Genomic DNA, 12,579 nt, shown 5'->3' with positions numbered 1-12,579 from the left:
AGAGGTCCGGACAACAGGACAAAATTTGACACACTGAGCTCTATCAGAGAAGTAGTTGGTGAACCAGGCGAGGCAATCATTTGAGAAACCAAGGCTGTTGAGTCTGCCAAGTCGAAAGCCTTGGCCAGGTCGATGAATACAGCTGCACAGTAATGTCTCTTATCGATGGCGGTTATGATATCGTTAAGGACCTTGAGCGTGGCTGAGGTGCACCCATGACCAGCTCGGAAACCAGATTGCATAGTGTAGAAGGTACGATGTGATTCAAAATGGTCAGTCGAGAAAGCATCGACTCCAACGACTCTGATAGCAGGAGTCGGAGTCGACTCCAATAGAAACAGAATATCCAGTCTCTCTCTGGTCTCTCGTTGTCCTGACAACAGCTCACACAGGAACAGCAAGGAACCAGCTCAGTGCTGGAATCGTATCACTCATAACACCAGTTTCATAAACAGACAGGTTATAGCAATTACTGGCACCCACTAGCACCTGCCCACCTGCTCCTCTCATCGCACACGAAGAGGGGGGAGAGACACACACACACACACACAAATGATTATATTCTGTCAACACTGAGATTAAATTCTATGGTGTTGTTCATAGACACTATACGGTATAACAACATCCCTTTTACAGTATACAACAATGAGTTTTCAAGCCTCTGTGAATATTTCATAACATGTCATAACACTGGTTAGACATGTAGTCTACAGACCTCCTAACCTCATTCTAAGAGTACATAAAACATGGGGAATATGAAGTATTACTCCTTTAAGTATTCATGTCATGTTTTAAGACCAAATATAATGCACGACATACAAAAAAGACATAAGAGATCTTCTAGTCTTTGTATTAGTTCATATAAACTATATTTTTGTATGAGTTGTAATGTAAATCATATCAACTCAAACTGTATTTGTCACATGCGCTGAATACAAGTGTAGACCTTACCGTGAAATGCCTACTTACAAACCCTTAACCAACAGTGCAGTTCAAGAAGAGTTAATAAAATATTTCCCAAATAAAATAAAGTAAAAAATAATAAAAGTAACACAATAACATAAACAATAATGAGGCTACAGTTGAAGTTGGAAGTTTACATACACCTCAGCCAAATACAGTATATTTAAACTCAGTTTTTCACAATTCCTGACATTTAATCCAAGTAAAAATTCCCTGTCTTAGGTCAGTTAGGATCACCACTTCATTTTAAGAATGTGAAATTTCAGAATAATAGTAGAGAGAATGTTTTATTTATTTTATCACATTCCCAGTGGGTCAGAAGTTTACATACTCTCAATTAGTATTTGGTAGCATTGCCTTTAAATTGTTGAACTTGGGTCAAAAGTTTTGGGTAGCCTTCCACAAGCTTCCCACAATAAGTTGGGTGAATTTCGGCCCATTCCTCCTGACAGAGCTGGTGTAACTGAGTCAGGTTTGTTGGCCTCTTTGCTCGCACATGCTTTTTCAGTTCTGCCCACTGTCACGTCCTGGCCTTAGTATTCTGTGTTTTCTTTATTATTGTGGTTAGGCCAGGGTGTGACATGGGTGATTATGTGTTTGTCTTGTCTAGGGGTTTTGTAGATTGATGGGGTTGTGTTCAGTGTAGTATTCTAGGTAAGTCTATGATTGCCTAGAGTGGTTCTCAATCAGAGGCAGGTGTTTATCGTTGTCTCTGATTAGGAACCATATTTAGGCAGCCATATTCTTTGGGTATTTCGTGGGTGATTGTTTCCTGTCTCTGTGTTTTGCACCTGTTAGGACTGTTTCGGGTTTAACGTTTTCTTGTTTTGTATATGTATATTGTTCACGTTATCATCTTTATTGAAGATGTTCAACCATATAACCACGCTGCATTTTGGTCCTCCTCTCCTTCCCAGGAAGAAAACCGTAACACCCACAAATGTTTTATGGGATTGAGATCAGGGCTTTGTGATGGCCACTCCAATAAGCCATTTTGGAGGTATGCTTGGGGACATTGTCCATTTTGAAGACTCATTTGCGACCAAGCTTTAATTTCCTGACTGATGTCTTGAGATGTTGCCTCAATATATCCACATAAGTTTCCTTCCTCATGAGGCCATCTATTTTGGGAAGTGCACCAGTCCCTCCTGCAGCAAAGCACCCCCACAACGTGCCGTCCTTGGCCAGCTCTCCCGCTATCTCTCTCAGAATGACCTTCTTGATCCAAATCAGTCAGGTTTCAAGACTAGTCATTCAACTGAGACTGCTCTTCTCTGTATCACGGAGGCGCTCCGCACTGCTAAAGCTAACTCTCTCTCCTCTGCTCTTATCCTTCTAGACCTATCGGCTGCCTTCGATACTGTGAACCATCAGATCCTCCTCTCCACCCTCTCCGAGTTGGGCATCTCCGGCGCGGCCCACGCTTGGATTGCGTCCTACCTGACAGGTCGCTCCTACCAGGTGGCGTGGCGAGAATCTGTCTCCTCACCACGTGCTCTCACCACTGGTGTCCCCCAGGGCTCTGTTCTAGGCCCTCTCCTATTCTCGCTATACACCAAGTCACTTGGCTCTGTCATAACCTCACATGGTCTCTCCTATCATTGCTATGCAGACGACACACAATTAATCTTCTCCTTTCCCCTTCTGATGACCAGGTGGCGAATCGCATCTCTGCATGTCTGGCAGACATATCAGTGTGGATGACGGATCACCACCTCAAGCTGAACCTCGGCAAGACGGAGCTGCTCTTCCTCCCGGGGAAGGACTGCCTGTTCCATGATCTCGCCATCACGGTTGACAACTCCATTGTGTCCTCCTCCCAGAGCGCTAAGAACCTTGGCGTGATCCTGGACAACACCCTGTCGTTCTCAAATAACATCAAGGCGGTGGCCCGTTCCTGTAGGTTCATGCTCTACAACATCCGCAGAGTACGACCCTGCCTCACACAGGAAGCGGCGCAGGTCCTAATCCAGGCACTTGTCATCTCCCGTCTGGATTACTGCAACTCGCTGTTGGCTGGGCTCCTGCCTGTGCCATTAAACCCCTACAACTCATCCAGAACGCCGCAGCCCGTCTGGTGTTCAACCTTCCCAAGTTCTCTCACGTCACCCCGCTCCTCCGCTCTCTCCACTGGCTTCCAGTTGAAGCTCGCATCCGCTACAAGACCATGGTGCTTGCCTACGGAGCTGTGAGGGGAACGGCACCTCAGTACCTCCAGGCTCTGATCAGGCCCTACACCCAAACAAGGGCACTGCGTTCATCCACCTCTGGCCTGCTCGCCTCCCTACCACTGAGGAAGTACAGTTCCCGCTCAGCCCAGTCAAAACTGTTCGCTGCTCTGGCCCCCCAATGGTGGAACAAACTCCCTCACGACGCCAGGACAGCGGAGTCAATCACCACCTTCCGGAGACACCTGAAACCCCACCTCTTTAAGGAATACCTAGGATAGGATAAAGTAATCCTTCTCACCCCCCTTAAAAGATTTAGATGCACTATTGTAAAGTGGCTGTTCCACTGGATGTCATAAGGTGAATGCACCAATTTGTAAGTCGCTCTGGATAAGAGCGTCTGCTAAATGACTTAAATGTAATGTAAATGTAATGAGCTGCTCCCAATGATGAACTAGGCTCGTGGAGGTCTACAATGTTTTTTTCTGAGGTCTTGGCTGATTTATTTTGATTTTCCCATGATGTCAAGCAAAGAGGCACTAAGTTTGAAGGTAGGCCATGAAATATATCCACAGGTACACCTCCAAATGACTCAATTTATGTCAGTTAGCCTATCAGGAGCTTCTAAAGCCATGACATAGTTTTCTGGAATTTTCCAAGCTGTTTAAAGGCACAGTCAACTTAGTGAATGTATTGATGGAAAAATGACTTGTGTCATGCACAAAGTATATGTCCTAACCGACTTGCCAAAACTATAGCTTGTTAACAAGAAATTTGTGGAGTGGTTAAAAAACTAGTTTTAATGACTCCAACCTAAGTGTATGTAAACTTCTGACTTCAACTGTATATACAGGGGGTACTGGAACCGAGTCAATGTGCAGGTGTACATGTTTGAGGATCTTGGGACACTATTTGAGGATCTGGGGACCCATGCCAAATCTTTTTAGTCTCCTGAGGGAGAAAAGGTTTTGTCGTGTCCTCTTCACGACTGTCTTGGTGTGTTTGGACCATGATAGTTCATTGGTGATGTGGATCCCAAGGAACTTGAAACTCTCGACCCGCTCCACTACAGCCCCGTTGTTAATGGGGCCTGTTCGCCCACCTTTCACTGTAGTCCACGATCAGCTCTTATCTTGCTCACACTGAGGAAGAGGTTGTTGTCCTGGCACCACACTGCCAGTTCTCTGACCTCCTCCCTATAGGCTGTCTCATTGTTGTCGGTGATCAGACCTACCACTGTTGTGTCGTCAGCAAACTTAATGATGGTGTTGGGAGTCGTGTTTGGCCATGCAGTCGTGGGTGAACAGGGAGTACAGGAGGGGACTAAGTACACACCCCTGAGGGGCCCCAGTGTTGAGGATCAGCGTGGCAGACGTGTTGTTGCCTACCCTTACCACCTTGGGGCGGCCCGTCAGGAAGTACAGGATCCAGTTGCAGAGGGAGGTGTTTAGTCTCAGGGTCTTCAGCTTAGTGATGAGCTTCGTGGGCACTATGGTGTTGAACGCTGAGCTGTAGTCAATGAACAGCATTCTCACATAGGTGTTATTTTTGTCTAGGTGGGAAAGGGCAGTGTAGAGTGCGATTGCCTCATCTCTGGATCTGCTGGGGAAGTTTTTGAATTGGAGTGGATCTAGGGTATCCGGGAGGATGCTGTTGATGTGAGCCATGACCAGCCTTTCAAAGCACTTCATGGCTACCGGCGTGAGTGCTACGGGACGGTAATCATTTATGTATGTATTAGTTGTAATGTAAACCATAGGTTTGTACTAGTTGTAATGTAAACCATAGGTTTGTAGTTGTAATGTAAACCATAGGTTTGTATTAGTTGTAATGTAAACCATAGGTTTGTATTAGTTGTAATGTAAACCATAGGTTTGTATTAGTTGTAATGTAAACCATAGGTTTGTATTAGTTGTAATGTAAACCATAGGTTTGTATTAGTTGTAATGTAAACCATAGGTTTGTATTAGTTGTAATGTAAACCATAGGTTTGTATTAGTTGTAATGTAAACCATAGGTTTGTATTAGTTGTAATGTAAACCATAGGTTTGTATTAGTTGTAATGTAAACCATAGGTTTGTATTAGTTGTAATGTAAACCATAGGTTTGTACTAGTTGTAATGTAAACCATAGGTTTGTACTAGTTGTAATGTAAACCATAGGTTTGTACTAGTTGTAATGTAAACCATAGGTTTGTACTAGTTGTAATGTAAACCATAGGTTTGTACTAGTTGTAATGTAAACCATAGGTTTGTACTAGTTGTAATGTAAACCATAGGTTTGTACTAGTTGTAATGTAAACCATAGGTTTGTACTAGTTGTAATGTAAACCATAGGTTTGTACTAGTTGTAATGTAAACAATAGGTTTGTACTAGTTGTAATGTTAACAATATGTTTGTACTAATTGGTACTGCAGTAAGAGCACCAGACTGAGCCATTCACACACACACACACACACACCCCATTTCAGCGTCCCCCTTTAATCTTACAGGGACATAAATAATTCAGCGTGAGCAGGTGGGAGGGGAGGTGAGGAGTGAGAAGGAGGTGTGGTTTATGTGGAAAGGGGAGCATCATTCAAAGAAGCACCCCCACCCCAACCAATCACAACCCATCCAATCCCAGCCCACTCCATCCCACTACCACTCCCACCCCATTGCAGCCCACTCCCACTCCCACTCCATCCCAGCCCACTCCCGAGGCCATGAATGGCAATTTGGAGGCAGCCAAAGATGTAAGAGGCTTCTTTGTCCTCTCCCTAAGGGAGTGATGTGTGACCTTAGCACGCTAGGTAACACAGACACACTTCTGCCCTGCAATACTTTGGTATTGTTACTATTACATTGTTACTGACTACTGCATTGTTGGGTTTAGGGCTTGCAAGAAAGGCATTTCACTGTACTTGTGCATGTAACATTAAAACTTTATACACTAAAAACACACACAACCTCACAGTTGCAGTTATAGTAGGCACAAGCTAAAAATACCTGATGCGTTTCTGAGAGGTTCTTCTTCATCATCAAATCTGTGATCTTATTAAAAGATCCCAGTGGAAAGAGAGAGTAGCATCTCAAAATCAACTGAAATAAAAACAAGCAGCCTCTTGTTTGTTATACTTGCAACTGCTTAAACACATTCAAACACACACAGACACACACACACACAGAGGAGAGAGTCCATTGATCAACCTAAGGAAACTAGGTCTCGCTGCATGAAGCCAAGAAACATGCACGCTCAACCTCAATGCCCTCACACACAGCTCAAGAAAGTTCTCGTCAACAAAGAGAAAGGGGGATACCTAGTCAGTTGTACAACAATGCATTCAACTGAAATGTGTCTTCTGCATTTAACCCAAGCAGGGTGCACTGTGATTGGTTAAAGAGTGAGGTCAGTGAGCAGCGTTTGGGGAGCGAGGGATGGATGGAGAAGAGCAACACACACACACACAGAGAGAGAGAGCATATAACAGAACCTCATCAAACACACAGCCACCGCAGGAGAGAGAGAGATGGAAAGAGGGAGGGAGAGAAAGAGACAACAGGACAGAGAACCATTCCCTCCATACTACCATTGTACTGATCACTACAACAGGACAGAGAACCATTCTCTCCATACTACCATTGTACTGATCACTACAACAGGACAGAGAACCATTCCCTCCATACTACCATTGTACTGATCACTACAACAGGACAGAGAACCATTCCTCCATACTACCATTGTACTGATCACTACAACAGGACAGAGAACCATTCCCTCCATACTACCATTGTACTGATCACTACAACAGGACAGAGAACCATTCCCTCCATACTACCATTGTACTGATCACTACAACAGGACAGAGAACCATTCCCTCCATACTACCATTGTACTGATCACTACAACAGGACAGAGAACCATTCCCTCCGTACTACCATTGTACTGATCACTACAACAGGACAGAGAACCATTCCCTCCATACTACCATTGTACTGATCACTACAACAGGACAGAGAACCATTCCCTCCATACTACCATTGTACTGATCACTACAACAGGACAGGGGTTCACATCTATATGCTTCCCAAACCATACAGACACACAGTTACAGCACAGACTCCATATGATGGATGACATCCAGCACATCAGGTCACCAAACACAACATACGACAGAGACGTGCCTGACCGTGTCACAACAATAGCTCTACATCCCACAGGGACACTGTGTCATGACACATGCCGCTTCATGCATCATACAGTAACTCTACGAGTGGCAGCACTGTGCTGTTTGGATATTCCTGTGATGCCATCTCCATTTCTCTCAGTCTACTGTGTGTGAATGGCTCTGGGTGACAGGGGAAATAGATCCTCATACAGAGAGAGATGACTTCAGCTATAATGACACGACAGAGTACAGACTCACTCTAATGATGCAGACTCACTTCTACACACAACTGTCTGCTTAGGTGAGCTTGTTTGATATATTTCACCTTTATTTTGACAGGGAGTCATGCTGAGACCGAGGTCTCTTTTTCAGAAGAACCCTGTGATTACAAAAAATGATACACATCAATACACTACAAAAAAGCACAACATAGATACAAATCACAATCATAGAAAACACACATTCTTCAGTAAAACAGATAATCAATCAGCAGCCATCTGAATAGAGATAGATAGGCCTAGAGACACCAAAACATCACATGTAAAGACCTTTGGAAAACTATTCCAAGAGTAAGGTGCAAAAAAACTGAAAGCAGATTTACCAAACTCAGTGGTAATGGAAGGGATATCCCGAGTTAGCCCTCCCTGAGACCGGGTCTGGTAGCTCCTACATCTGTAGGTTAACAACGATGCAAGGTACGGCGGAAGTTGTGTAAGGGGGCTTTATAAACTAAAATAATGCAATGCATCGATCTACCAGACCTCATAGAGGGCCAGCCTACTTTCATCAATGCACCGAGACCCCAAAGAGGGCCAGCCTACTTTCATCAATGCACCGATCTACGAGACCTCAGAGGCCCAGCCTACTTTCTGATACAGAAAGCAGTGATGTGTACTGAACCTGTCACCCTGTGTCTTTGTGCCTGTGACACAGACACAGAGAGAGAGAGAGAGAGAGAGAGAGAGAAAGAGAAACACAACTTCCCCTCATTAGTGAAAGACCATTGGTCAGCAGAGTGTGAGGGCCAGATAGAGAGAGCTTGAGAGAAGGGAAGAGAGGGAGAGAGAAGTGGAAAGAGCTGACAGAGAAACAGTGAGAGGGAGTAAAAGAGAAAAATGGAGAAAGCTGAGCAAGAAAGAGATGGCAGGATGGAGAGCGAGAGAGAGAGAGATGGCAGGATGCAGAGAGAGAGAGAGATGGCAGGATGCAGAGAGAGAGAGAGATGGCAGGATGGAGAGTGAGAGAGAGATGGCAGGATGCAGAGAGAGAGAGATGGCAGGATGCAGAGAGAGAGAGATGGCAGGATGCAGAGAGAGAGAGAGATGGCAGGATGCAGAGAGAGAGAGAGATGGCAGGATGCAGAGAGAGAGAGATGGCAGGATGCAGAGAGAGAGAGAGATGGCAGGATGCAGAGAGAGAGAGAGATGGCAGGATGCAGAGAGAGAGAGAGATGGCAGGATGCAGAGAGAGAGAGAGATGGCAGGATGGAGAGTGAGAGAGAGATGGCAGGATGGAGAGTGAGAGAGAGATGGCAGGATGGAGAGTGAGAGAGAGATGGCAGGATGGAGAGTGAGAGAGAGATGGCAGGATGCAGAGCGAGAGACAGATGGCAGGATGCAGAGCGAGAGAAATAGCCCCACAAACACACAGCATATCATTACTTCCCCAAAACAAGGTGGCCCAAAAGGCACTGGACACTGGGAGGAAATATGCTCCCGTCTGCTCTGTACCACTACGATCAGCCAGAGGTGAAAGATGCCTCATTCCTCATGCCTCCATTACAGAGACCATTAGAGCACATAAAGATGTACTGCCAGATTCTGTTGTTCTACACACCCAGAGGCAGAACTCGTGGATCCCATTTTAATGTCTCTGCATGCACCATGAAGGACATGCTACCGTACCTGTAGACTTCCAAACATTGCCCTAACACTAGTTAGCACAGGCTCGCGAAACTACCTCTTGACTTCCTTTATTCTGTGCGCAATGACAACTTCTAGAATCTTGCAGTATCCCTTTAAGACCTCATTTGAAAGCCTGCTTATGAACGGTTATAACCTGCTTATGAACAGCTTATAACCTGCTTATGAACGGCTTATAAACTATTGTTCCCGAGTGAATAAGCAGCCTATAAGCAGTATTACCAACCAAGTATTCATAATCAAAGATAGGCCTACAGCACTGGCACTGACAGGTTTCCCCAGATCAAAGCTTCGTGAGGAAGACATTAGGGACTAATTAAACAGCTCTTAAAGACATGCTCCGGTACTTTGGCGACTAGTAAGTATTTTTGAAACCTCCCGCTTTGGCCTGGATGTGTCAATATGTAGTTCACCCATGCATAATCTATGATCGGAATTACTGTCTTACCTCAATGAGGCACGAAACTGCTCATTTGAAAGTGACTATTTTCTGGAAGCTGTGCTGCGTCATTTTCCCTACATTTCCCCCGCATGGGCCAGACCCCTAGCAATTTGAGTTCCAGCCAATGAGATTCAGCTCCTCGTAATTTGAGTGACAACTGGCAAGAATCACACACAGCAGAGTGAGAGAGAGAGCAATGATGTGGTGCACATACAGTATCTGCACATATGTGATGTAGTACACTATTTTCGGGGACCACTTTTGGCTCATGGGTGTTTACTTTCAGAACTACTTGCTAATAAGTATACAAAAGTAACGGAGAATCCCTTTAATCATACAAAATACCGTCTAGTACTACTGGCTATTTTACTATCACATGCAGAAATCATGACATAGAGAGAAAGGGGATTTATCGCAGTAGATACAGAGAATGTTGGTGATAGGTTAAAGGTTATACTCACTGGTTCAGTTCAACATCCAAGATTAACTGCTCACCAAACGCATCCACCTGGAAGCTGGCTTGGGCCACGTGGTTCCCCTGTGAATAAAAAAAATTCAGAAACGTTGTACAATCATCTCTATTCCATTGAGTGCTGAAAAAGCTTTTACAAAACAACTACCAATATACATACTGTACATGAACTTTAAGGAAAGGAAGACATTCTGAGAGACAGTGGAGCTGTGATGGAAGCTGAACCAGACCCAGACATTCTGAGAGACAGGGGAGTTGTGATGGAAGCTGAACCAGACCCAGACATTCTGAGAGACAGGGGAGTTGTGATGGAAGCTGAACCAGACCCAGACATTCTGAGAGACAGGGGAGCTGTGATGGAAGCTGAACCAGACCCAGACATTCTGAGAGACAGGGGAGCTGTGATGGAAGCTGAACCAGACCCAGACATTATGACAGACAGGGGAGCTGTGATGGAAGCTGAACCAGACCCAGACATTCTGAGAGACAGGGGAGCTGTGATGGAAGCTGAACCAGACCCAGACATTATGACAGACAGGGGAGCTGTGATGGAAGCTGAACCAGACCCAGACATTCTGAGAGACAGGGGAGCTGTGATGGAAGCTGAACCAGACCCAGACATTATGACAGACAGGGGAGCTGTGATGGAAGCTGAACCAGACCCAGGCATTCTGAGAGACAGGGGAGCTGTGATGGAAGCTGAACCAGACCCAGGCATTCTGAGAGACAGGGGAGCTGTGATGGAAGCTGAACGAGACCCAGACATTCCAAGAGACAGGGGAGCTGTAATGGAAGCTGAACTAGACCCAGACATTCTGAGAGACATCGGTGAAATGAACCATGCAAATCTGAGTAACTCACACCCTCCCCCTGTACTCACACACACATCCACCCACCCTCCCTGCTGGCTCATCCAGAAATGATTGATTGGGTTGAGGGGGAAGGTCTAATACATCGCTAGCTCTGGGCACATATGGCGCGTGGTCTATTACAGGCCCCGGGGGCATTGAGGACTTCCCACTATTGTCCCTGTGTAACTCTGAGTCCCCAGCTAGTCTAATACAGGACTAACCCCTCCCCCAGGCATGGCCCACGGGCCTGAGTCAATACACACCGGACGCTGCATTAAAACCAAGGGAGTGTGTGTGAGTATGAAATGCCGCAATCTTCACCCAAGGATGACCTTAGACCTCGGGGTCCCCTGTGGCCACAGACTCTATTGTTACTGTGTGTGTGTGTGTGTGTGTGTGTGTGTGTGTGTGTGTGTGTGTGTGTGTGTGTGTGTGTGTGTGCGCATATACCGGTACGCGAGTATGTGATTCCTTTTCAGGGCACACCTTAAAATCAAATTAAGCGAATTGAATCCACGTGAAGTGGTCCTAGTAATTGTGTTCTCCTGGACCAGATTTCCAAGTTGGACTGGGCCGAGCCGAGGCACCGAGACCATCAGCAACTAATGTTTCATTGATTAGTGCATCATAGCAGGACCTAACTCCACTGATGGAGCTAGGGGCCTACCAGGGAGTGCTGTTATCCTACTACAACACAGACAGCCTTAAACACACACACTGATGGAGCTAGGGGCCTACCAGGGAGTGCTGTTATCCTACTACAACACAGACAGCCTTAAACACACACACTGATGGAGCTAGGGGCCTACCAGGGAGTGCTGTTATCCTACTACAACACAGACAGCCTTAAACACACACACTGATGGAGCTAGGAGCCTACCAGGGAGTGCTGTTATCCTACTACAACACAGACAGCCTTAAACACACACACTGATGGAGCTAGGGGCCTACCAGGGAGTGCTGTTATCCTACTACAACACAGACAGCCTTAAACACACACACTGATGGAGCTAGGGGCCTACCAGGGAGTGCTGTTATCCTACTACAACACAGACAGCCTTAAACACACACACTGATGGAGCTAGGGGCCTACCAGGGAGTGCTGTTATCCTACTACAACACAGACAGCCTTAAACACACACACTGATGGAGCTAGGGGCCTACCAGGGAGTGCTGTTATCCTACTACAACACAGACAGCCTTACACACACACACACACACACACACACACACACACACACACACACACACACACACACACACACACACACACACACACACACAGCAGACTCCACTGATGGCTATGGGCCGATGACTATAAGTGCTTTTCCTCCACAGAAACACTAAAACAGCACTCAGCTGAGCTCTTCTCAAAGCTCCTCTTTTAAAAATGTGTACAGTAGGTTACGCCTTTAACTGAAAATAGTAGACTCAACGCAAGTCTATAAATAGTTATTTTTGTGTGTCATACGTTTACGAATGATTTGACAGGTTCCTTTCAGATGTTATGATACCGAGCTAAAAACAGCCGAAATGAGAGCATAATCAGACAATATGAAGCTGAGAATGCAGGCTGTGTGACGAAGTGGCTGATTTGAGGTCAGTTTAAAACT

At 45.6% G+C, this 12,579-nt stretch overlaps 1 protein-coding gene across 4 annotated transcripts in view; it reads right to left on the bottom strand.

The window, feature by feature from the left end:
* LOC115121677 (disintegrin and metalloproteinase domain-containing protein 22-like) overlaps positions 1 to 12,579 on the bottom strand; it is a 179,485-nt gene that overhangs the window by 160,898 nt on the left and 6,008 nt on the right. For all 4 annotated transcript variants that reach the window (XM_065027742.1, XM_065027744.1, XM_065027745.1 and 1 more), the window contains one exon: positions 10,105 to 10,181. In XM_065027742.1, coding sequence (XP_064883814.1) covers positions 10,105 to 10,181 — 77 coding nt within the window. The remainder of the gene's footprint in view (positions 1 to 10,104; positions 10,182 to 12,579) is intronic.

The sequence above is a fragment of the Oncorhynchus nerka genome, linkage group LG14, assembly GCF_034236695.1.
Source record: "Oncorhynchus nerka isolate Pitt River linkage group LG14, Oner_Uvic_2.0, whole genome shotgun sequence".
In the NCBI taxonomy this organism is placed as follows: Eukaryota; Metazoa; Chordata; class Actinopteri; order Salmoniformes; family Salmonidae; genus Oncorhynchus; species Oncorhynchus nerka.
The sequence above is the reverse complement of the archived record's forward strand: the minus strand, read 5'-3'. Positions and strand labels throughout refer to the sequence as shown.